At 44.9% G+C, this 27144-nt stretch overlaps 1 protein-coding gene across 1 annotated transcript in view; it reads left to right on the plus strand.

Annotated features, from left to right (window-relative positions):
• Prkch (protein kinase C eta) overlaps nt 1-24559 on the plus strand; it is a 191611-nt gene extending 167052 nt beyond the window's left edge. Inside the window, exons 11-14 of the mRNA XM_051195994.1 lie at nt 5569-5707; nt 6244-6432; nt 21863-22006; nt 23271-24559. Coding sequence (XP_051051951.1) covers nt 5569-5707; nt 6244-6432; nt 21863-22006; nt 23271-23417 — 619 coding nt within the window. The 3' untranslated portion in view covers nt 23418-24559. The remainder of the gene's footprint in view (nt 1-5568; nt 5708-6243; nt 6433-21862; nt 22007-23270) is intronic.
• The last annotated feature ends 2585 nt before the right edge of the window (nt 24560-27144 follow it).

Consider the following 27144-nt stretch of genomic DNA (forward strand, 5'->3'; position numbering starts at 1 on the left):
CCCAACAACTCGGCAAACACCAGTTGTTAACACCAGCATGGCAGCCTCTCCTCCTCAGAAAAGGGTACTAGATCGTTTTCTGCATATTGAACAGTAAGAAAATATTGCTATGCACCCTCAAGCTTGGATGATCTGAAGCCCATTGAACTCTTTCCCTCTGCACAAGCCAAAAAGCCAGAAGGATGTCTGCAGAATGTTAATGGTACATTTTACACTGATGTGAATAAAACAGCCACTTTGTCATCTCAGAATATTGATCGATTCTTTCAGATCATTCTTAATTTCAACAAGCAGTGTCTTCTCAGGAACAGTCTCCTAGGAGGGGACCAGTGGTCCTTTACACAGAAGGGAATGGTCCTGAGTTTCAGTCCTGTCCTTCCCCCCGACTAGCTGGGGAATCATGGGGTAAAGCCTACTTCAAAGGGCTGTTTTGAGGATAAAATAAGTTAACATATAAAGCACATAGCATTTGATGGGCATTTAATATATGCTGTTACTGATATCTTACACACACACACACACACACACACACACACACACACACACACACACGCACGCACGCATGCACCAAATAACAAAAAGCAGAACATTGATGGACAATTCGCTATCAATTATTTTAAGATAACTCAATGTTTTGTTTTAATAAATAATCATCTTTCTGATTCAGATAATAGAATACAGATGAGTCAAGTTCATGTATTGGATTTGCTTCATGATAATCAGAAAAGAGATGGGCCAGCTAGGGAGTGAGGAGATGCAAAATGGGACAAGATGGGGCCTGTCACCAAGAGCTGCTGCTGGTGAATTATGAGGTTGGAGTTGTATCATACCCTATACTCTGTCTGTATTTGACAATTTCATCAACAAATAGAAAGAACACATTGCAAACAGTGAATATACACTGACTGTGAATAGCCTCCTAAATTCATTCTTATTCCTTACTTCCTTTATTTCCTTTGGAGGGACATCTGAGTCTAGTGAACTCGGCACCATTCTGTTTTATTTCTCTGGGGGATAGCTCAGGGTGCAAACAAAATAAATCCAATTTCTGAATCTTCTTTGTCCTCAGCTACTTGGGAATTCTCTCTGAAACTACTGTGGGCATTTTAAGTAACCCTGCTTACCCAGCAAGAACAATGTACCTTTCAGGCAAGTTGGGAGGATAAAATAACTCTGCCTCCCTGCCTTTGCATGCCAGACAAAAGCCTGGGCTATTAAATACCAGTGCTCAGTGAGCTAATGACTGGTGAACTGGCATTGTGTGCTTGGCATCTTCGGATCTCAGCCTCTGCCCTGTGTGAACTTGTAATCATCATGTAGCTGTGTTAAGTTTGGCTGTTGTGTTACATGTTGACATCTGAAGCTGAGGAAGCTCCAAAGCCAAAAACTGACCTTTGCAGATTGCAGGTTCAAGTCAGAAGCCATAGAGTAATCATAGAATAATTTGTTTTTGTTTTTTGTTTGTTTGTTTTGTTTTACATTTACTCTCCTCGGTCCAATAAAAGTATGGTTGATTCCCATACTGAGTCATGGCTCAGTAGCCTTGGGTTTGTTTGACTACCTTCTTAATGTTAAACTCTTCCCTCTGGATGCAAGCCAGCAGAGAGACAATTGCTACACTCCCCCTACCAACCCCCACCCTCCCCACTCCGGGGCCCTGAGATCCTGAGATTCTCCTTCCAGATCAATTTCCTTTCTACAGTTTCACTCAGAAGAGGGATTTGAACTTTGGCTTCAGGTTTCTTACTTTCCCTCTGGACTTTATCTCAAGGTGTGTGACACATGGTCATGTAGCTTGAGTTCTTCAGAACAAGGGTCTCAGTCAGATTTGTGGAACGCCCATCCTTCCTTAAAAATAAGCCAGGCTCTGAATTGCTCAGGGCAGCCCCTGTTAGGCATCTGGGATCCATCCATTTCCCTATTTGGCACCTGCTACTGGACTGAACTAAACCTGGAAAGGAGTAAGGCTTGGGTCTTGCTAAAGTAAAGGAGGGTGCATGACAGAGCCTTCTAGAAGCCAGCACAGGGGTGCTGCAATAAAAGTCTGAACTGAGTAGTCTAAAGACAGAGCTGGCATTAGTATGTCTATCTCGAGATAGCAAGACAGACTTCATAGTGGACATATGAGCTGTTTGAGCCCAGAGCAGGGCAGATTTCATATTATGCTATTAATTGAATCTTCTTGGAATCCCAGTGTGAGTTTTTTTTTTTTTTTTTTTGCATTATTAGATAGCACCTGATATAAAAACCCACCACAGCATTTTCCTCAGGCCTCACACAGTCCTAAAAATGCCTAAAATTAGACTGAAATGTCAGGTTGAAGCTGTGTAACCTGCCTTTGTGGCCTGGGGCATCTTATGACCAGAATGAGTCACATCCCTTGTGCCACTCAGGTGTGTCGCCCCAAAGCTGTCCCTGGTCTCGCTGTGCGGAGGAGAGTGCCATTGAGGGCTGGCAAACTGATGACAGAGCACGTTTCTCTCCTTAACCTGCTACCCATGACAGCTGCTGAGTAATAAGCAATGAAGCCTCCTCCTACCTGGGACGTTCACCAAGCCCTCTTAAGCAATCAGCTTGACTGTAAAAGACCGTTGTGGGTCTCTGTCGGCACTTGTTGCTGTTGCCCAAGATCCTTTTCGAGACTTCAGCAGGCCTAACGGCTTCGGGAAAGCTCAGAAACCCAATAACCTTCTTTGGAAATGTAAGTGAGCGTGTTCAAAGCTCAGGCCCGCATTACTTGGCTGGTGCGTGGTGTGACTACAGCCAGCCTTGCTGGCCCAGTCTTGTAGCCTTGCTGTCTCTAAGTACATTCGTTCTGATCTCTACTCAGCAAGTGGATGCCTCCCTAGAATTTTGTTGTTGATCTCACAGGAGCCAGGTGACAGTTGTTAAAGGGGCCTCCTGTGTCGGGAACCACCATGGACAGCTGGGAGAGGACCATGTGCCTGGCAGTGGTCCTCTCTGTGACAAAACTATATCCTCTTCTCTCCTCCTGTCCCGTAGTGCTCCTGTGAGTCCAGTATGTACTCACACTGCTGTGCTCATGTTTTGGGCACTGGGGATGGGAGGGGGGGCACAGAGAGGAGATAGCAATGGTAACCACAGCCGACTGAAAACAGCTTCTGTGCAAGGAGATTTCTGTGTGAAACAGGCTTGGTGGTTTAGAGGCAGAGAGAGCTTGCCTCACCAAGGTGGCACATAGATAGATACTCAGCACACCTGGACCTGTCCCTGACCCTGGAGACGGCTGTCAGGAACACAGGAGCAGAAGGAAGGGCCTGCACCAAGGAAGCGCTGCTGTGCTCGCCGCAAAGCATTCTTGGAAAATGGGGCTTCATTTTCATTCCTGGGAAATTTCCATTGACCACTGTTGTAAGATCTACCAGCTAGGCTGTGCCAACACACGGGGAACACAGCTGGCTGTGCCAGTTCTGTCTTCCTCTCCCTCTTGAGCCACAACATGATCCAGGCTGGCCAGGGACCAGCCTTTTTCCTTAGACCTCCCAACCCAGCAGCCTCTTCTGAGATCAGGGATAGGGAAACAGACCCATGGGGACCCTGACCAACCTACTTGGAGTGTAAGATACTAGAGAGCCATCAGCTCCACATACTGAAGATACTACAGTAAGGGGGACACCGTGGCTCCCAAACCAAGTGGCCCAAAGCTAGAACAGTTGCACTAACTGGCAGTTAGCTGCCTATCGCCAGCTATAGGAAATCTCCAGGTCGCCCAGCATCCCTATTGATATGCTGCCTTCCTTCCACTGACAGGCCTGTGGCTTGCCTCGGAGCACATCAATCCTTTAAAAAGTGAAACATGGGCATCTCTCACATGCCCTTTGCTATGCCTGGGTGGCAGGAGCCCGTGATGGTCGGTTTCCTCCCCAGCCTTTGCTAGTTGCAGCCTTCCTTGGTGACAGCGCCCAGGCTGTGGCTAGTGATTGACAGCTGGATGCTAGAGCCTGTACCAGAAGCTGTGTTAGAACACAGTCACCTTTGGCCTGCTGATAACTGATGTCAGCCTGTAGACGAGACATGTGTCTGCCAACACTAAAGCTTGTTTTATTTTGTTTTTACCAAATAATGCACTTCTCTGTAGTGTCGTCTTCTCTAAGAGGTTAGGAGAAGGAAAGAGAGGGCCTTTATCTGAGATCCCCAATGCCTAGGCCTTCTGTGGCCCGGGGTGTCCTCACACAGACCCTGTTCTGTCTGTTTCCTTTTCCTGAACCCTCTGACTAAGCCGCAACCTGGGGGGGGGTGTCTTCCTGCTGTTTCCTGGGTCCCCTCATCTGCAGCCCTTGCTGATTTCACTTCACAAACCCTCTGCTTGCTTTGCCCCCCTCCACTCCCTCACCCACCCCTCCCCCAGGACTGGCTGTTTCATCCCACCACCTGGTTAAGGTTGTCAACCTCTCCCTAGACATTCCAACTGCCCCTAGCCGATTTCTTCCTGTTGTGCAGAGAACCTGTTGCTCCCTAAGGAGACGGCTGCTTCCATTCGACATACGAACTAAATAGCAAACTTCCTTGATGTGGCACTAGCTTCAAAGACCTGGCTTTCTCTCCAGCCCATGGTATTTCCCCATGCTGGCTGGACTTCAGCGTACGGCCTTCTCAAGCCACTTGCTTGTCCATACCTCCTTGCTTGCCACTGGGCACCTGCTCAGTCCATCTGCCACCACAACCGTCTCACGTCCTCCTCCAAGACCAGGAAACTCTGGCTCAGTTTCTTCTCTTGGGAAGATTTACCTCTTCCCTCCTGTTGGAAGGAATTCATTTTCTGACTCATTGCTCTCACAATAGTGGGTTTCTATTTCTGTTGTGTCCCTGATATTGTATAGTGATTTTTAAAAATTTGTGTATATATGACATGCACCCTCCCTTTTTCCCTCCCCCCAACTGTATGTTTAACAAATATTTAATTTCTTAAAGACCCAGTGCTATGTGTAATAGTGGTGCAAGCTCACCAGATCCCTTTCTGCATGGGGCTGAAAGGTCCTGCTGCATGGTACGCTCCTTCTGAACATTTTCAAGACATGTATACCCATGGCTGGCAATAAATTCACTATGTTGCCTAATCTGGCTTCAAACTCTAAACCTCCCTGCCTTATCCTGCAGGGTACAGGAATTACAGGTGTGCACCATACATGGCTATGATCATCCAAACTCTGAATGCTTGTCACAGCCCCTGGCACATAACTGCCACTTGTCCCCGCGAATAACCACTGAATGAACAGTGATGGCCACAAATGGGTACCAGTGTGGAAGGCGGAGTGTCAGTGGGTGGATTTCATATGGATATGCAAAGTTCCTGGAAAGCCTTGAAAAGTCTCATTCTGTTCTTGATACCTAAAAGGTGGCCTCCTTTCTTCTAGGTGCTCGGCCCGTTCATGGGAACTCATCTTCTAGGGTCCCTGAGGCATGTTCTAAGAGTTGGTGTACTTTTTTTTTTTTTTTAATTCCAGTAACCCAAAGAAGTTTGTTCAGAAATGTTCTAGAATGTTCAGAAAGTCCATGTAGCCACCGTGGCCTGGCTGCCTGTCTCATGTTGTTCCTGATTTCTTTCAGAGACTTGAAACTGGACAATGTGCTATTGGACCATGAAGGTCACTGTAAACTGGCCGACTTTGGAATGTGCAAGGAGGGGATCTGTAATGGAGTCACCACAGCCACCTTCTGCGGCACACCTGACTATATTGCTCCAGAGGTAAGTGCACCTGTTTGGTATGGCTTTCGAAATCTGAGCTCTGCTTGGCCCTGAATGGAAATATGACCAGCTGTTATTAGGTGCTGTGGCTTCATGGGCAGCACCGAAACTAACGCCCCCAGGCTTGCATACAGCAGGTCACAAATGTCCACAATTTGTCTGAATCAGAATTTTAAAATATTACAAAATTTTCAATTGACTCTGGCATGGCTTTTTATTCTACTCTTTAATCTCTACCTGGTGATTTAATTCTAGCTCCTGCAGCAATCTACAGGGAAGTAGTTGTATCTCTTCCATACAGATGAATGAACCTAGAGTCCTTTCCCCCTCTGCATGGGATATTTCCAAGCCATTCCTGTTTTGAATATGTATATGTCATTGTCTTACAAATCACAAATTCTAGACCACTTAGAAGAGAAGGTTCCTAAACTCATGCTCTGTAGAAGTGAATGAAACATACAGGCCAGCACAGGAGACTTGATTTTCTTTTGTTTTGCTCTTAGTCTGTAGATACTCACACTGTGTGCTTTGTACAGATCCTGCAGGAGATGCTGTATGGACCTGCAGTAGACTGGTGGGCCATGGGTGTGTTGCTCTATGAGATGCTGTGCGGTCACGCACCCTTTGAGGCAGAGAATGAAGACGATCTCTTCGAGGCCATTCTAAATGATGAAGTTGTCTACCCTACCTGGCTCCACGAAGATGCTACAGGGATCCTCAAATCTGTAAGTCTGACTTACCCAACCAGCTTCCAGCCTATTACAAATGAGCTGGCCTCATGGGCCTCTTGTGTCTTTTATAAATATCTTCTGTTAGGACATTGCCACCACTGACTTAAATTTTGTGTTTCAGTCTGGAGAAGCATGATTTTCTCTCAGGCTGTCTTCCTCTTTCATCATTAATTATGGGACAACTTCAATATCAACTGGCAATAGGGAGTAGCTAGGTTGAGTCTAAGTGGAATGAGACACCTCCTTCATGTTGTCAGGCCACACCAGGGTCAAGCGAGAGTCAACCTGTTGGCAATATCCAAGGCCCAGGACAGAAGATACTTCCTCTTAGAGATGATGGAGGAGGAGGAGGGTGATTCAAAACCTCCCTAGATCTCTGGGTCACCATGTCAGCTTTTTATGCAAGACCAAATGCCAAACTCAAGTTTCTGGCATAACATGATGAGGTATCATCATGAGAAATTCTTCTTTTGTTGTTAATACCTTAAGCTGCTATGCCCCATGCCTTTCTTTGAAGTAAGAAAGAACATGGATTTAATGCCCTTAGATTGAATAAAACAGTGTATGTGACTCTGTAACCATATTAGTTGAGTTCAAAACTCATATTGTCACCTACTATACTCAGAGGAGATGTGAAAATGAATTTTAAATTGTACGTTTTAGTGAAAATTAGGGCAAAGCAGCCTCCGTTGAATAATATCTATGGGATGTCTATGTATTTCTATCCCATGACTGTTATCCTGAGCTTATATTTCTTTCATTTAATTTTATGATCTTAGATATTCTTTATATGGGTTTAAAACCAAAAATTAAGTTTGGTAAATATTAGCTGCCATATGAAGGTCTTGTCACACACACACACACACACACACACACACACACACACACATACCCATTGAGAAAACACTAATATATAGAAGTTAAAAAAATGCTTTGGGGTTCTACCAAATCTCTTCAGTTTAGCTTGATTTTCGTAAGAATAATCTATTTAAATAGTTGGAAATCTTAGAGCGAGGAGAGGAAGAACGTGGCTTTTATAATTTTGAGTGAAAAGTCAGGGGGAAGGGCTTATCTCTGCAGAGTCATGCCATGAAGTTTCTAACTTCCTGGAAGGAGGTGGACTCACCTGGGTTGGCAAAGCTAACCTCGATTAGAGGCTGTGGTGACATCTCCTCGCCTTTGCTGCGGAGCAAAGCCTGCTTGGCACTGTTACCTTCCCAGTGCTGTGACCCAGTTCCTTGTGATTTTCAAGGCATCCTGTGCCTGCCCTGCGTCCCACAGCAGCCACCATCTTCCTACTAATGGCTTTTCATGGAGCCTGTGCCGTATCCAATTACTGCAGCTACTTTCATGCTTTTATTATTTAATAAAAGAAAGACCCAAGCATTTGAAATGAAAAAAGAAAAAGCTAGTTCATGGTTCATGCTATAAAGGCCACTGCGCTACCACTGAGGGCAGGAGACAAATATCGCAGATCTAGGAAGCATTTGGAGCCCCCCTTGCTTTCTGACTAGATGGCTCTTGCATCTGGTTCTCTGAATTGTTTCTCTCACCCTTTCAGAAGTTCCCAATCTTATCTTGGTGTCTGGGGTCCTCTTGAAACTGTTCCTTCAGCTGAATCGGAGGCTACCCATCACCTTCTTAGCCAAACTTCCTGGGTGGTACCAAGAGTGGTACCCAGAGAGGCTAAGAGTCCCATAGAATTATTAAGATTGATTATCCTTTAAAAAAAAAACTCAATATAAGTAAGCTGCAAATATTTTCTGTAACTATCCTTTGTCATCAGGGACATCTTCACAGACTCTTTCTGACAGCAACCCCCTCCAGTATCCCTGTTAGCTTCAGGGATGCAGACTGGGGTGTCCCCTCTCCTTGTGGACTGTGAATCTGTCACCCTCTCTTTGCCCTTTCTCTGACACCAGTTACTTGGTTGGCTGAAGGCAGCACCTCAGATCACATCCATCCACTCCTTGGGGGTGTCACCTCCATAGGGAAGAGCAGGGACCCGGGCTGACAACGGCAGGCCTGCGTCCTAGCTGTTCCTTTCTGGTGATGTGGTCTTGGTGAATCTCCGAGTCCTCGAGTGTAAAAATGGAGCTGATGAAATGGAACTCATAGGGCTCCTGCTAGGGTTAAATCTGGTGCTACATGGAAACCTTCCAGGCACACGGCAAGCATGCTCCTATTCACACCTTCAAAGAATCTGATCTCAAAGCAACTGTAAAAACACCTGAAAGTTGTCAAACAAAAATTACTCAAAAAAAAAAAAAAATCACTAGGAGAATTTCTGGGGCTATTTTATATGTTTTAGTCTCCCTGCCCAAAACTGAGAAACCTAAATGCTACAATCGAGAACACAACACGGGGCTAGATTTTACAGAGGGTTGAAGCTTTTAAATGGAAAAGTAGCCATGAAAATCTCTTGAGAACACTTAGGAAATGTAAATCAGGAAAGCTGGGCTTAGTGGCCCACGTCTGTAATTCTGCATTCTGGAGACAGAGGCAGGAGGATCTGTATAAATTCAAAGCCAGCTTGATTTACATGGAGAGATCCTGTCCAAAAATAAAAAAAAAAAAGAAAGAAAGAAAAACCATTGGGGAATGAAGAAGAGGAAGACAAAGAGGGAGAAAGAAGAAGAGAAGAGTTCTGAATTAGGGCAGATCTGGGCTCTTCCCATGGCTGGCAGGCCATGTGACCTTGCTCAAAGGCTATAACTCAGCAAGGCCTCAGTCTCCTGACATTGTGACCTCAGGACATTTACCCTGTAAGATCCTGTGGGGTTGCTAGAAGAGCTTCTCAGCAGAGTGTGTGCCCAGGAAGGAATCTCCACTACATACCCCACAAGTGTTCTACCACTGTATCCACAAGATGATTTTAGACTGGGAAGATTGTGACTTTGCTGGGATTCCAGGACGGTTTGAATATCAACTCAAGCATCATAGGCCATTCCGACAGCTTCCTAACTCTCATCACATTCTGGCTTAATTAAGCTATGGGAATTCCTTTACTACTGCACAAAGCTTTGGAGATGGTTACATTTGATCCCCTTATTTTGTAGATGAGAGAAGGAAGAAGCCCAGAGAAATATGTCCCACTAGAGGCCACATAATACATTACTCAAACAAATGAAACCTCCCTGGATTGTTGATGAGGGTGTAAAAAGATACAGCCAGTGTAAAAAATGATGGCAGGCAGTTCCCCAAGAGATTAAAGGTAGAATTACTGTTTGAATCAGAGGTTGGACTTCTGAACACTGAAGCCAGGACTCATTCATAGTAGCATTATTCACAATATCAAAGTTAAACCAACCCTAAAATTTATTAGTAAACAATAAAAATGTGGAATATGCACGCAGCGAAATATATTCAGATTTAAAAAGTGATTTTTGATACATACTGTAACCTGGGAAAATCCTGAATACATTATGCTGAGGGAAATAAGCCAAAATAAAAGGGCAAAGATTATGTGATTTTGCTTTTACACAAAGCACCTAAAACAGTGCAGTTCACACAAACAGCCAAGAGGGCATGGTTGCAGGGAGCTGGAGAAAGGAAGAGTGTGTGCAGCATGGGGAAGATGTAGGCTTACAGGTTGAGAGAATGAAACATCCAGGAGAGGGTTGTAACACATAATGCACCCTGACCACATTCACTTCCAAGGCCTACCACCCCCCTTGAGACCTCCTCTAAGAAGAAAAGAAAAGGAAAGAAAAGAAGCATCAAATCTAACTTGTGTTGCCCATATAAGCACTGGAGCATGGTCAGACTCCCAGTGGCCAGTCCCTTAAAGAAGACTGAGTCCTTCTCCACCCCTACCTCAATATGAAATCTTTCTGGAAGACAAGCTCCCCCTCTGCCTGGTGCCCTTTCCTTCTCCCAGCATGCCATTACTGGAGTAATTCCCATTTCTTTGGGGTGCATTGTTTCTATGGTCTGATAATTGGATGGAAAGACACAAGGGCCTCTGTAGAACATCTCCTTTTTTGTGGATCATCTTGTGACTCACTGAGATTTCCTTGTGATTTTTTTTTTTTTTTTTTTTTTTTTTTTTTTAGAGGTATGATCAGGGCTGTGCCTGGAATGAGTTTCACGTGCAATTGTTTTATTTGTAAAAGACTGTTTGAATCCCCTCTTTTAAAAATGGAAGACATCACTATTATTCACTGTCTGTGGAAACTTCACAACTCTTCATTTGTGTATCTAACACAGAATTGCTAAAAGCCTCAGCCAGTGCTTCATCAGTATCGAGTCAGTGAATCTCTTGCCTTTGAGTGGAGAAGGGATAGTCCTTACTCAGTGTCTTTGTAAGAGTGAATTGTTGGCAGGACAGGTTTCAGTCTCTTTTGACTTGTAATCCAACATCAATTCTTGCACCTTTTCTCCCCGCCATTGTCTCTTCTACTCCACTCCTGACCCTGGCCACCCTCAAGGTGGTGGATATTTGAAACCCTCATACATGGCTAAGTATAGGGCTAGGAAAGTGGGTTTCCTTGTAGGAACATCTCTCATGGAGCATAGAATTGGAGAAATAGAAGACACAGAGTTTTAGTCAGAAAAACCTACTTAAGAAAAACATACCTACTGATCACTACACTTAAAATTAACCCTTTTCGCTCCTTTGTCCTTTTTGTTGTTGCTTTTGTTTTAACTGTATCTGCTGAACATGTGAGATGGTGTGGTGGTTTGCATGTAATTGGCCCCCATAGGCTCATAGGGAGTGGCACTATTAGGAGGCGTGGCCTCGCTGAAGTAGGTAAGGCCTTGTTGGAGGAAGAGTCACTGTGGAGGTGGGCTTTGAGGTCTCCTGTGCTCAAAATACCTAGTGTCTCAGTTCACTTCCTGTGGCCTTTGGATCAAGATGTAGGACTCAGCTCCAGCACCATGTCTGTCTGTATGCTGCCATGTCCGGCCATGATGACAGACTAAACCTCTGAAACTGCCAGCCAGCCACAATTAAGAATTGTCATGGTCATAGTGTCTCTTCACAGCAATAGAAACCCTAACTAAAACAGATGGCTTAGCAAGTCAGTAAAAGGCATTTGCCTCCATGCCTGATGACCAAAGTTTGATCCCCAGGACCTACAATGGTGATAGGAGAGAGCCAAGTCTCACAAGTTATCCTTTGACCTCTTCACGTGCCACCATGATACACGCATGTGCATGCAACACATAATTACATAAGTGTAATACATTTAAAGTGGATCTGGTGAACACACGGGCATGCTCCAAACATCCCACCCCACCCTGTCCCTCAATGAATAGATCATTAAAATTGGCAGAAGTCTACAAGTTAACAAGAGATGTTCAATGACATGTGTACAAAAAACAGATATAGGCTTCCTAGATTGCTGGCCTTAAAGGTCTGTTGTTGTTTAAGTTTGTCCATGCTTTTAAAATAAACACATTATTCTGTGGGTACCACATTATCGTGTTACCAACACTCACCCTGAATTGTGCCAAAATGTTGATAATTATGTCCAGTACACAAAATGCATAGTTTGCATTGTGTTTTCCGTTTCACATGAGCTTTGCCTATCTACTTCCAGAAAGGAAGTATCCTTAAGGAGCCCCAGAATTAAGAGGGGAAGCCCAGCTCAGGGGTGCTGAGTCAGCACCTGTGAAGGATCACCTGACTACATGGTAACTCCGATGCAGTCAGCACCCTGCCAATGAGCTCATGCAGGTGTTAGCTAAGTGCTGAAAGGAGGTTCAGCATTCTCCTGAGTCACCCCTGTCAGTTATGGAGGCATTATTCTAATCTTGGCATGGGCAGGAGGCTATAAAGTGCTTTTGTTCCCAAGCTTTACAGAAATTACAGTGTGTACATGTGTGGGTTTATCTGTCATTGATATGATCAGATTTCATCATGCGTGCATTGTGTGCAGAATCCCTGCTGGCCTCTGTCACAAAGAGGGGAACCACAGTGAATTCTGGGATCCTTCCCTGCTATGAGTGAAGTCCTGTCTGTGGCCAGGCTGCTGACTGGGGAGCATTGACAGTTACCTTCTTCTCCTTTCCCATTGCCTCTCTTAGTGGAGGTTGGGTGGCTCAAGGCAGTGGCAGACAGGGATCCGCCAGCAGAGAAGAAGGGAAGACGAGAATAATGGCTTGTAGGGCTCCAATTGCAGACCACCAGAGCTGGGTTTTTTTCCAAGTACTGTTATGCAGAACACCCCAAAAATGTCAAAAGAGAGAGGGGTGGTCAGCATGCAACCAGATGAGCTCTTCTTCAGGGCTGGAATTTCTAAATGAAGAAGTGATGTATCCGCAGCTTTTCGTGGAAGTTTCTGGTGGGATTGACACTTCCTAGAAGCAACCCATTGACTCACATCAAGGAAAACATGGCAGGCACCAGAGACTTTGTAAAGTTTTTTTTTTGGTTTTGTTTTGTTTTCAACTTCCTTCCACTTTGTAGAACGTTCATTTCCTGAGAACAGGGGCTGCTGTGTTTTATTTGCAAAAGGTTGTATGAAGGATTTCCTGTCTTTGTTGTCTTTTGTTTTCAACTGGACTTTTCACACCACAGGTCTCTTTAATCAGCTGTCAAAAGTTTTGGGACACGAGACTGGGGACTCTATGTGGCTGTTGCTGGCCTGGCTCTATGTGTCAGAAGCACTTTCTAAGTTGGGAAATTTCTGAACAGAAGCAGGATCCTTGATCCTTGGTCATATCCATCCATCCATCCATCCATCTTTGGTATCCAAACTACAACTAACAATCAACTGCAAAAATTCGATCTGTGGTAGCTGGTAAGGAATATGCACAGGGGGAGAGTACTGACCTGAGTTTCATGGGAGGAAATATAGGGCATTCAGTCATGTGCCCTCCAAAAAGCCTTCTCTCACCCTCCCTTTTTTTTTTTTTTACAGTAGCAGATCTTTTATTTAAATATTTATTTTACATTCCAACTGCAGTTTCATCTCTCTCCTCTCCTTCCCGTCCCTCCCCCACCTCCCTTCTGTTTTTGCCCCATTTACTCCTCTATTTCTATTCAGAAAATGGCAGACCTCCCATGGGTAATGACAAAACATGGTACATGTTTCAGTAGCAGTCACATATATATATATATATATATATATATATATATATATAATTATTTATTTATACTTTATGTATGAGTGTTTTGCATGTATACCAGCATGCCAGAAGTGGGCAGAAGATCCTTTTATAGATGGTGTGAACTTTGGTTTCTGGGAATTGAACTTAGGACCTCTGGCAGCCATTGCTCTTAACCGCTGAGCCATCCCTCCAGGTCCTATAGTAGCAACTCTTGAGGGTGGTACCCAAATAAAAATATCTGTGTGGCTTGGGCAGGTGGCATAACAGCATCATGGAAACCTGCTTTTCCTTTTCCTTGCACACTTGAAAGAAAAAAAAAAAAAAAAGAACATGAAGTTGAGTGGTTAGGGGGATGTGGGAAAATGGAAAGAGTTGGGGGAGGAGAAGAATATGATCAAAATATACTTTAGAATTCTAATAAAAGTGAAAGAAACTTACTGCCTCGTTGCACTTTGCTTGAGCCTGGTTCCCAGAACATTGGCCGACTGAGATAATGAACATAACCACAAGCATATGACACCAGGGTTCCATCTCCATCTCTGACCTTTATCTGTCCCAACCAACACAAACACGTGGCCCCAGTGAAGTTCCTAAAATGGCTTAGGATTCTGGAAAAGCTGTGTTTACAAAACACAGGGCAGGCAGGGAGCTCTACAAGGGTTCGATGTGGGCACGTGCCCATGCAGGGGCTGCTGCGTTCAGATCGCAGCATTGGAGGCACAGTCAACGTTCCTGCCCTATTGTGGGGACAGGAAGAAGGCAGGGCACTGATTGTACCAGATTTTGATAAGAGGAAATAAAGCAGAGTGCACTGTGCCTCTGGGGAAAGTTCACAGAATATCCTGGTAGGTCAGTCAGTCGGTTGTAACCTGCCACTTGATACATTCTGGAGTACCCACTCCTTTAGCCTTCGGGGAATTGTAACAGAATTTCTTTTTCTTTTTTATACAAAGTAAGTAGCATTTACTATTTTATACAAAGTAAGTAGCTAAGGAAATACAGTCATCTTCAAAGTGCCAGCTCTTTTCCTCCAGAATGTCAGCAAATGGGAGAAGACAAGAAAGGGGAAGATTATAGACTCTAATACTGACACAGACCATAGGACGCAACGTTGCTTCCTACCCAGCACCATAAATATCAATGTAAAGTATAAAGACAGAGCATTATTCTGGTTCAGACATCTCCCATGGAAGGCCTGTTCCCACAAAAAAAAAAAAAAAAAAAAAAAAAAGCCCTCTGTCACCTAATGGCATCGAGGAAGAAAGCAGAGGAGAGAAAGAAAGGAAAGAGAAAATGGGGATCTTTTCTTAAAACTTATTTTGCCTTCCTTATGATATATTCCCTCTTCTGTCTCCCATCTAAACTGCCTGTCTCTGGCCAACAACCCCCAGACATTTGAAAATATGGACATGCCCCTTTATCATCTCTAATACATCAACCTTTAGTTTCTTGTAAAAACTATCAGATGGTCAAACTGAAAGACACTTCCGGTTTTTAGAGAAGTAATGGCTTTGCTTCCCTCTGGCATTCCATCCTCTTACTGTGTTACACATCTCAGCCACTTCTGCCTCTGCCTTCTGTGCAAAGCTGGCATCAACACCAGGTCGCCTTAGTGTCTGTCCTCTTTCATGCTGCCTCATCCCCTAACTTACACACCCATTCTTGTTCCTCTGTGACCACAGCTCTGAGGTGGACAGTGTTCTCAGCATAGGTCATTCCAAGCTGTGTGTCCCCCAGCTTCAACACCGTGAAGGGGTATGAAAGGACAAAGTTGGCAGCTGTACTTTCCAACTGGGTCAGGCTCTTCTAGCGTCAGAAGCAGAAGGTATGTGCCAGCAGCACGCATACACTGGGCACATTTTGCCAGCCTCTGGGTGGCCTTCAGGCTGTGTGCCCATAATGAGGTTGGCCATCGTGGCAGGGAGCCAACCTCTGTTTTAACATCCTGTGTTCTTTCTCTGTCTTAACTTCCCTAGAACTCTCTTTAAAGCCATGAAATGCCTTCCTCCTGGTTCAGAGTGGCTCCCTGGAATACTGATAGGAGAGTCTTACGGCTTGATTTCCTTCCCTTCTGGCTTGGCAGCAATAGCTGCCAGGTCTGTCTGCCTTTTGTTTAAGGTCCTGAAATGGAATGAAAGGAGAAGGTCATTCTGTTTGCCCAACAGCCAAATCTAGCTATTAACTAGAACACACAGTGTTTTCTGACTCCTGGGAGAGAATGCTATTGTCTAGTTGCTCAGTTTATCTAACTAGCCCTCTTCCTAAGAAATCAGACATTTTGAAAGAGGATAATAATTATTGTTACTGCTTATGCTTTAATGGATTCCAAAGTGCCTTTGCATCTGGTGTCTCAGGTCTCAGTATGAGGGCTAGTTTAAACTCTGCCAGCCAGGACAGCTCCACACTAACTCCTGCACAGATGTGTTCAGTCTTGGATCAGACAGCACATTGACAAAAAGCTCCATTTGTCCCTGTTGTCCTTCCTTGGCATCCCCTTCATGCTGGTGCAGTGGATGAAATTGCACATTAGGTCCTGAGGAGTTAAACTCTTGTTTTAAATTTGACTCAGAAAAGATTTGTTGTCAAGCTTGTTTTTCAAAGAACACTCCCAATGCTCCACAATTGACGTCTGGGACGGTGAGAGCAGAAAAGTGTTTTGTTCTCTCATCCTGGCTGCAAAAGGGAATAATAGACAGACCAGACAAGCCTCAGGGTCAAGGTGGACCTGTGACTTTAGTTTCTTCTCTTGGAGGCTTGGAGTAGAACAAAATGGGACTGCAGAGGATTTGAAACTAGACTCCCATCTGATATCCCTTGAGGACTTCTTTGTGACAGGCACTTCACACAGATAATGTCATGTGCTATTGTAATGCATACAAAGTGCAGAGAAATCCCCATTTTATAGCCGAGGCATCTGCGGTCCAGAGAAGCTAAAATGCATTCAGGGCCACTCAGTTCCACAGGCTAGAGCTATGTACACATGCAAGGCATGAACAGCAAAGCCTAGCCAGTTGTCCTCTGCAGTCCACTTCGTGTATCCTTCCTACTCTGCAGACATTCTCTCAGGACATGCTTTAACAAACCTGGCCAGCATCATTCAGTACACCTCACCATGAGCTGCCCTCTCCTGTAGTCTTTGTCAGTGGCCTGGAGCTTCCCAGTCTATCCACTTTCCTTAAGGAATGCAGGATGAGTCTGGGACTCCACCCCTGCCCCCACCAACCTACCCCAGCCTCTCCACAGTGACATTTAAATTTGGATGGAACCAGCTCCTCCTAGGCTCCTCACTCACTCTCCGAAGTTTATGCAGTGCTTTTGTTGGCCCTATGAACCATCTGCTTCCTTTGGTAAATGTGTGTGCAGAGTCTCCTGCAGCCACATGCTTTGGCTTCTTGGCAAACTTTCCCATTTGGACCATCGTCAGGGAGGTCAGTGGAGGTAAGGGAGGTATTTTAAGAACGGCCTTACACATGGACTGTTAACTTGTTTGAGTTAACGTTTGAGTCCATTAGAGACATGAACAATTTGGGGATGTTTTCTTTGTACTAGGACATGTAGGCTGTCACCATTCGAGGTAGTAGGGCTAAGGTTTTCAGAGACGCTCGGTTTGCAGTCCAGGATGGCCAATCCTTCCAGCCTCTAGCTCTGCCTCAAGCAGAGCATTGCTATGGCCCCCATCAGGCCTAAGACTGGTAGTTCTGTGTGTCTGGAGAGAGTAGTTACATAGGGGCTGTAATCTACTCCCCCCAAAGTCTTATCCCTTAGTGCCCACCCCATTACCTCCTCTTTACAATGGTTCCTGTCTTAATAGTCAACCCTCTCTGGCTTCTTCTTGTCCAGTTCCTGTCTCCTGTCACCCTGGATTCTCCCCCATCTAAGAATGAGTCTTACTGGTATTCAGTAGCCCATGCTAGCCTCAAACTTGCAGCATTCCTCCTGCCCAACAGCCCTCCTGAGTGCTGGGAATTAGAAGCATGGGTCGCCATGGCCAGGTAGAACTTTCTTTTTCCTCTATCCCAGGGGTCAGAAGCCATGAAAGTTGGCAAGTGACACTAGCCTCATGTGAGGCAGTATGTGCGACCACCTGGGGGTCTCATGCCCATCACTGATCCTCAGGCCACTCCCCCAAAGGGTTGCAAGCTCAAGGGTTGAAAGTACTCCATGTCCCAACATGGCTTTCGTGTAATATGACATTCCCTGCTTTTTAAACGATAATTGGAACTCGTTTAAGTCACACAATGTGGATTGAATAAAATGGCCTCATTCTGTTCATTCGCCCATCCTTCTCTCTCTCTCCCTCTCAACCTTTCGCCAGGCTTGCCTGCCTTCCCAGCTGCAACCCTTTGTCCTCACATGCCACTGCGAGATCTAACCCCAGCCTGCACCCCACATAGACATGGTTAGTTGTCTCTCTGTGGGTGCGTTATATCTCAGATACGAACCTGAGCATGTCAGTCACTCAGATTTGGCAAGACATTAGCATCCTTAATTAAACTAAACAATAAACAAAGAGGTTCTCCAAAGATCTACCCCTCGTCAGGAGCTGTCGTGGCAATGGTATTATCCATGTCAGCATGTAAACCAGGAGCATATTGCAGGAGGTTGGCGTGGGGGGTGGGGTTGGTGGCCAAAGGAGGAGCACTCCATAAGCCACACTCTTAAGCTTTACAATCGGTGACAGGGATGTTACCAGTACAGAATTGGAAGCACTTGTTGGGCAGACATCCTTGTGCAAGGCTGTGGCATGTGTGCAAAGACATGTGTATCTAGCAGAGTCTTCTGGAACAGTTCTTGCTATGAGCGGCCACGAAAAGCCTCACCTCCTTCACAGCCTCCCCGCTTTATTAAGGTTTGACACAAGTGACTCCGTTCTGATTCTGACAACTTCCATAATCTTAAGGAATACTTGTTCCTGTGTTTGTTCCCCTGATGACTGCTGTTGGTGCCGCCACTAACAATGATGCTGGAGGACCTGGTACTCTATTGCACTGCTCCGTCACATAGCCTGGGGAGATGCTGTGACTTTAGACCCTGTCCTTTCACTTAGCCTTAGACATGTTTCGTCTTTAAAAACTTTCTAAAAGTTGTTCCCAGCTCTTCATCCCCCTTCCCTACGAGCACTGTAGTTTCTGAACTTGCCTGTCCTTCCAACTGTTTGTCTCAGCCCCATAACGATGCTCAACACTCCCAGTCCTTCCTTGTTCATCACACTCACGGTGGCCAGACTTCTTGCCCCCTCATACCCTTCAGCTAGGTCAGACTCACTGCCAGCACACTTCCCTAGCCATCCCCATGTGTGAGCTGGCCAAGGCTATACGAGCTTCTCTTGGCTCTCCAGGTGTATGCATCTGGGTGTGTACACTGACTATGTGATCAGACATGATTCTCTCCTTCTTTCTTTCATACATGGATCCTGCCAGGCTTCTTTGTCTCGTTGAATGCCACCTCTTCCATGATGCTGTTACTCACTTTCCTACCACCAACCCCAGTGCTGTTTGCCCAAGCATCCTCCAAGCTCTCGCAGCTCTTTGTCTTTGTTTCTTTTCTGCGCACCCAGTGTGCGTTATAGTTTGCTTGCCTTTTCCCTTGATGTGCACCTTGATGGAAGGATGGTACCTTTGTCCCCAGCACACCCCCAAGCTTAGTGCACTGCTCTGCATTCACCAGATAACATAGAGACTTTGTAAGTGTAATGGAGGATTCCTCTCTTTTTGTTTAGTTGAAATCACTTTTTGATAATTTCTCAAGTATCACGTTTCCCTACTCCCATCCCTTCTTCCCCCTCTAAAACCTCCCATATTCCCTCACACTCCCTCTCACATTCGTGACCTTTTCTTTAATTAGTATCGTTACACACACACACCACATAATTAAAAATAAAATATATTTTCAAAAAATCTAAATCAATATTACTCAAAAAGATTGATTAGAATCCCAAGAGAAGGTGTCCAACAGCAATGGGTCATCCTGTCTCAATACTAGAGGTGTGCTCTTCAAAAGAGTCACCTCTGGGAATTTGTCTGCTCATCCTCAGACAATGCTGCTTCCACACTTCCCCGTGGAAGTTCAGATTCAGTGCCAGGGGCAGGGAACAATGGACCAAGTCAGACAGCAATGCTTCTACTGCCCTGGCATCTAGAGTCCTGCACTGACCCCTTTTTCCAGAAGAACAAGTTGTACCCACACATTCACAAGATGTCCTCTGCTCCCATCACTCGCCTGGGAATTTCCCACAAGTCATCCAAACCATCTGGATCTTTTTTTTTCTGATCTTTATTTCTCAATTTCTTTTTCTTTTTTAATTTCATTATTAGTTGTTAATGAGCTTTTAGAATTGCTACTGCATGTCCATCAGGGACTGTACCCACAAACATTCCCTACTTTCTCTCTCTCTCTCTCTTTCTTTCTCTCTCTCTCTCTCTCTCTAAGATCACAGACAGTATGGACTCCTTGCCCTTCTATAACAAAGTAATTGATATGTATTTCTGAAATCCACAATGACCCCTGAAAATGCCTGGGGTAGATAGGTATTAAGTACTGTACTTAGACCTATGTCTATTTGAAAGCTTATTTTATTTTGGGTCCTACCTCCAATCCAATAGACCTCCAATCCCTAGACCCCCTAATTTTTTGTCACTTGAAGAAAGGAGAAGCCATTAAACCGCATCAGTATCTTCATTTTTTGCTGGCTCCCCCCCCCCCATCTGACACAATTTTTTTTTTTTTTTTTTTTTTTTTTTTAGCATTTTGCAAAGTAGATGCTATGGGGTTGCTGTTTCCTGAGGATATTTTGCCTCCTTGTTCTTGCTTGAACCAACACTGGGAACATCATGTGGCTTCCTGACATGACCCAGGTGTCACCATCTTCTGTGTCTGCATCAGCAACAAGATTGTCTTAGAAAAAACTTGAAATTAACTCAGTAAATTCAACTCCAGACAGTTTCTATAAACACAGCATCACTTTCGTTTTGTGTTCACAAAGTCAAACTTGAAAAAGATACCTGGGGACTGTCAAAACTTGTTGTTAGTCTGTTTATAGATAACTTGGTTTAGAATTCAGAGGTGTATGTAGCTCAGTGGTAGGGTACTTGTTTCACCTGGGTTTTGATCCCCAGCACTGGAAATTAAGGTTGGAAGAAACACAAAGAAACTTAAAGTAACTCGATTTAAATAAAACCACCAGCTTTTTGCTTTGTTTGTTTCCCATGGTTCTGAGATGGGATTTGGCACCTTGTCATGCAGGTAAAAATTCTACTGTTCTGTTTTTGAGACAAGGTCTTACTCTATAGCACCGACTGACTTAAAAATTTACCACCTTCCTACCTGTCTCCAAATGGGGTTACAGGCATGTGCTATCACCATGACCACCGAAACAAAACTCTTCATTCAAGTTCAGCATTTTGTTTTGTTTTGTTATTGTTTGTTGTTTTAAATGCAAAATCACTTGAAATTAAAAATGATATTCTAGCCCTGAAAGGTGAATTATTCTCTGAGTCCTTCATTAGGAAATGATCAAAACACCAAGACCATTTATAAGAAGCAGAGGAGTTGGCCCCAAATGTCTAGAAGCTGAGCACCAAGAATGTCTCCCAGTTTATATGAAGATGGAAGATTTGTGTACAAACGGCACTTAAATGTGTGGCTTTTTTTTTTTTTTTTCTTTTTTAAGCTTTCCATCTCTATAGTCACGTATTCTCAGTCTATAAACCCATTTCAAAACAGATGAGGGGCATCTTGAATGCAAGAAATATTCATCTTGAACTATAGTATTTTAGCCGTAGAAAACCAAGCAAGCAGCCCACTTTCCCGGCCTAGAACTAGACATGGAAGTTTTTAGAATTTGTTCCCTTGCTGCCGTTTTAGAGAATTCAACAATGACTCTCACTTTTCTCTGTGGTCTTAGGAGAGACCAGGAACCCTGGCCAGCCCTGTGGGTCTCAGAACAATGGCCTAGCTGTTCCTAAAAGTAGCCACATTCAGAATCTGCTTGCTGTCCACAAGGAAAGGCACACTAATTCACAAGAAGCTGCCGTTCTCTACAGAGGAAAGAAAAACACCTGGTATTTACAGAAAAGAAAATTGGACCCTTCAGCCTTCTTTTCGTGGCTGTGCCTGAAATGGCAGTGGGGAAGGCCAAAAATCCACTCAGGCAGTCTCTACTTTAAGACATGATTCATACTGCCTGTGCTGCCCAGGATGGAAAATCCAGCTAGTGCAGCAAGAGCGGCCAAAAAACCTCCCGGGAGCTCCCTTGCCAGGTCTGCTGCCTGCTGCCTTGCCATGCAGCTACATATGAATGAATGAATGAATGAATGAATGAATGAATGAATGAATGAATGACTCTCTCTTTCTTGCTCTCTCTTAGTTCATGACCAAGAACCCCACCATGCGCTTGGGCAGCCTGGCTCAGGGAGGTGAACACGAGATCTTGAGGCATCCTTTCTTTAAGGAAATCAACTGGGCCCAGTTGAACCATCGCCAGCTAGAACCGCCCTTCCGACCCAGAATCGTGAGTCTCTAGGCCATTGTAATAGATTCTCCCTTTTCTCCAGATGACCAAGGTCCATGAAAAAGCTGATGTCTCCCATGGGACGACAGAGTAAAGGCTTGCCAGCCCCTCCTGCAGAGACGCTGTCTCTCCATGTGTTGATTGCTTCTCACAAAGTTTCCACCTCTTGCTTGCCATACCTCTACCCTCCCTTAACTTAAAATATACCAGCATTTAATATGCCCTAAGCTGTTTTAAGTCGCCCTAGACTCTAGGGCCTAGAGGAGTTGAACTGACTGGTAAGTCATTATTCCTAGCCAATTTTCTCATGCTTCTTGGGTCATCATCTCTGCCTTTCCCAAGCTCTAAGAAAATAAAGGAGGTTCAAGGTACCCTTCCGCTGAACCTAGCTCCTTGGCTTGTCAATAACTACTGTGACAAAGGACTTAGGCCAGATAGGCAGAGCCCCTTTGGAGAAATGCTGAAGATACCAGCAGTACCAATCTAAGCCACAGAGCCTGAGAGTGGCCCACCTCAGAACCTTTGAGCTGAGCTGTGCGTACATGCCTCCAGCGTAGGAGAACAGATAAGCTGGGCTCAAAGAGATCAAGACTGTCAGGGAGGAGACATGGTCTGAAGGTGGGAAAAGAAGTGTCCTTGAGTCACGTGAGAGAAGCTGGGAGTTCTAACCATGATTAAGAAGAAAGAGACCTCTTCAGCATCAGTTTATAAAGACAGAGTGAGCGTAGTCTGCGCCAGCCTGTCAGGCTTTGGGTGCCCAGCAGTCAGGGAACCCACCAGCTCCAGCCCAGCAGGGTATATTGTTTCTGAACAGTAACAGGATACGCACTTCTGTGAAATCACTTCGTATGCAAACAGTAAATGAGGAGAGCATGAGTCTATTCAGCTTCTGGACAGATGGAAGCGGGCATGCCCCCTCAGTGAGGCCTGTTGGGAAGTAGTACCTCAGTGAAATAGAGGGTCATGGGTGAGTGAGTGAGCAAGCCTCCCAGTCTAAGGCTGTCCCACTTGGCAGGACTTGGTGACTAGAGGGCAGGACATGGGATGAGTGACTTGGAGGTTGGCAAAGGCCCTAATAATTCACACGTGGTAGAATGGCCATAGAGTGCTGCTTAGTCACAGCGATTAGAACCATAAATGATGCTGCTGACTGGAGCCGAGGAGCAATTCTCTGAACTCCTTGGATGGGCAGAGTCCCACAAGAGAAGTGAACACCCCAGGTACATACAGTTTGACCATTGTTCCTTTTTTTCTCTTCCAACAGAAATCTCGAGAAGATGTCAGCAATTTTGACCCAGACTTCATAAAAGAAGAGCCAGTTTTAACTCCAATCGATGAGGGACATCTTCCTATGATTAACCAGGATGAGTTTAGGAACTTTTCCTACGTGTCACCGGAATTGCAGCCATAGCCTTATGGGAAATGAGAATCATGGCTGAATGTGAATTTTTTTTTCTGGGAATTTCTTTTGTGGGAATTCCTTAGAGCATCCGCCTTAGAACACCACCTTCACCTTCAAGGAGCAAAAGTTCACAAGTCCTCGAAGGGTAGAGCCTCGAGAGAGCCACTCTCTCGAGTCCCGAGGAGCCATGGTACATCCCTGTAATTGAGACTGAGATGAGAAGTTACAAAGATGTGCAGTGCTCAATCCATGGGTCTACACGGCTATGTCAGGCTTGGAGGGAAATGACAGAAACCTAAAAGAGAGATGGTGGGAAGAAGACTATGAGTGAGTCCAAGAAACTATGAGCCAAACAGGCTTTTTTACTTCAAGAGACAAATCTAGACATTCTGTGGACCACTTTATACTCTTCTTTAAGCTAATGTGGCAGTCTGGAAAAGACTGCATGCTAGTGAAGAATGTAGAGGTCTCTCTAGGGAAAGGAATGGCATTCCAAGCAGAATGACTTACTCTGAAGAAACAAATGATGGGTTGTCGTCCTTCAATCTCCCAACCTAAAACCCGGTCTTGAGAAGGAGGTTGGGCATCATGACAGCTGTCAGTATCTTGAGTCTCTCACTCTTCCTTTCAATGACTAGCTATTTATTGAGTGACACACAAGACGGTGCCATGACCAGCAGTAGTGTGTGCAGTGCAGTCACCTTCGCGATGCTTCTCTTCATTCTGGGGTCCGCTGAACGGTGTTTGCGTTCTGTGAAAGGCCTCTTCACTTTGCATAGGTCTGTCGTCGTGTCTCCACGTGCTCTCTTGTTCATAGAAAGGCCACTACCGCAGTAGTACAGCCAGCAAGCTGGCTTCTGTTGCATGCTGCCTGCCAACTGGTGGGATCTAATCTCGCCCACAGCATTGCAGGCTGACTCACTGGTGAAGATTTATACACCACATCCATGAACATGTGTGTGGCTCATTCACTGGGAGTCAAGTAATGTTTTCAGAGACAAAGAAGGTTATTTGATATACACATTAATAACTAAAAGTGGATCTTGTAAATGAGGATGGCAACAAAGGCGTAACTTTTCCTGTGTAACCATATATACAGTTGAAAAAATTTATCTGGCTGGAAATAAAGGCATTTTGTAGCAAAAAGGAAACCATGTGTAAAGAATGATTTGCTCCCTCTCCCACTCAGAGAATAGATTTCTAATCAAGCTAGGAAGCTTTTCACAGTTGTTAGAACACAAGACTGTGGGCAAACTCCTGAGAGGAGGCATTGACATAGCTTTTTCTACCCCTGAGGAGGGTGTGGTCTAGCTCACTGATCCATACCTCTAACTGAATCAAGGCAGTGGCTTCTGGGTATTGCAGCAAACTAACCCTCGAAATCTCAGTGGCTAGACACGGTCATTTATCACACACATATTACATGTCTGTGGCTCTCTATCTTCTAATTGTGCCCTCTAGAAAGTAGAGCTCCTAAGGTCCACAGAACAAGAAGAGATACGGAGGAGATGCTTGCTGTTTAACCACCTCCTCAGAAAAACATGTAACCTCTCTTCTCATTTGACTGATGCCAGATCATGGCATCCTTAAAAAATACAAACAGCCTAAGAGAATTATGAAACAGCTGAGCCAGTAGCATAGGCTCTATCATGGGTTCTTTTTGGCATTCCAGGATTAAAAAAAAATTACTTCTACATGAATAGAAAAGCTATGAGCCTTCCTGCAGATTTGTTTAGCACAGTTCAGTAGCTCTTGTCTGTGTCTGTGTGGTGGGCAGGAGTAAAAACTGTAATCATCTTACAACTGAGATCAGAAATGCTCAGTGAAGTGGAGTTTATTGGTTTCCCCAGAGTCTTGATTTTGGTAATGGATGGACCTAGAACCCCGGCTCTGCTGGGAAAGCGGGTTGGGTTCATTCTGGCTTGGGGCTTTTTTGCCTTTATATCTAACATTCATTATGATTGGTGTAAGGAATAAGGTTTTTCCTGCCGGCCTGCACCCACCGCGGTGCCAGCCCCAAATAATACACAGACATGTTGTATTTGATATAATTCTTGTTACTTGTTTCCTATTGGCTAGCTCTGTCTTAATTATTAACCCATTTCTATTAATTTAAGTACTTCCACATGGTCTCATCTTACCGGAGGGGGCCGGCGGTTCTGCTCTCTTCATGTGGACTCTTCTGGAATACTCCTTGTCTCCTAGTCCTACCTATCTTGCTTTACTATTGGCCAGCATTCATTAACCAATAAGAGAAACATATTTACAGAATGGCATCTCCCATCAGATTGGTTTATGTCAAACCAGATGAACAAATTTTAACTGCATGTAATTATTTATTCAATGTTCCTATGAAGCAAGTACTCTTAACTGTACAGATAGGGAAACTGAGGCACAGGGCAATTTCTTTCTTTCTTTTTCTCATAGCTTGTCCAAAGTCACACAACAAAAGCATCTTAGGATCAAGATGGGGACCAATCAGTTGTTTTTTTTTTTTTTTTTTTCCAAAGTCCTTGTCTTTAGCCCAAATTAATAAGGCTTTCCAATTAAAACCAGTTCTATTTCCCTACATTTGTGGGGTTCTGAAAGCAGTTAAAAGGGTGTAGTCTGGGGTTGACTGGGAGCAGGAAATAAGCTGCCAGTTGACAGGAAGGTGTTAGTCATCTCCTGTGCAAACTTACAGATCTGCAGGGGAGATGGCTTAATTTGCAATCAGGGCAGAGCTCCTCACCCCTGATTCAAGGAACTGGGACAGGCCAGGGTGATGCAATAGTGTCTCTGATTTCCCCATCTTCCGGAAAAAAGGGAAAAAGAAGTGGTCTGGGTCACACCGGGTCTTATAAACTCCCTTTGAACCCCTGCGGTAATCTCTGAGCTTCAGTAGTTACAGTCCTCTCCTTCTCTTGGAGGTCTGTCTGTGTTTTAGTGACTCCTGACCTCCCTCCTGACTGGGCTTGAGCATCAGGCACAGTAGCATCAGGAAGACCGGTGTGTTACAGCCACCTGGCTGCCTGTGGCAGTTGCACAATTACAGCCACGAACCCAATGTGACTTTACTGCAAAAGCAAGAGCAGGAGTTGAAACACTAACTGCCACATGTTGGTCTTCACTGGGTATAAAATGCCTTCAATATCCCAGTCACACATTCATCCTTCATCGCTTCCCAAGGCAGCAGCCTAGACCTTTTCCCTTTATTTTCAGTTTTGCCATCATGATTGCATCATCTGGCAGTGTTGGCCTGAGCCAACCAGCCGTCTGGGATGCCCTGGCTTACTGGCACACCAGCTCATATAATCCCTCCCTTTATATCATCTGAAGATAAGAGTCTGCTCCAACCTCAGACATCTGTGCAGGAAATGAGCCCACTAGTCATAGGTTCTTCTGGAAATGAGCCCTGTGATCACAGGTTCCTCTGGGCTGGGCTGCAGGTTGGAAGACCAAACCAGAACATAGCTGCAGACAGAACTCTGTTGTCTGTTTCTTCCTGTGTTGAATTTGAACCAAAGCTGAGGGTGTGCCTGGGTGTCACCTTGTCGCCACCCCACCTCTACTCCTGATCAGTTGTCTTTCCCTTCTCCTGCCCTCTCCTCTGCTCTCCTCCTCTTGGTTTTCAGAGCGGGCTACACAGCCAGTTTCCCAATTGAAGTGTCTTTAAGGCTTCATCTGTGCGTTTATTCTGAAGGTTCCTTCATCAGCCACCCTTCCCGTGGATTCTGCCTCTGTCATCACACGGTGG

This window comes from Phodopus roborovskii, unplaced genomic scaffold (assembly GCF_943737965.1).
Source record: "Phodopus roborovskii unplaced genomic scaffold, PHOROB, whole genome shotgun sequence".
Taxonomy (NCBI): domain Eukaryota; kingdom Metazoa; phylum Chordata; class Mammalia; order Rodentia; family Cricetidae; genus Phodopus; species Phodopus roborovskii.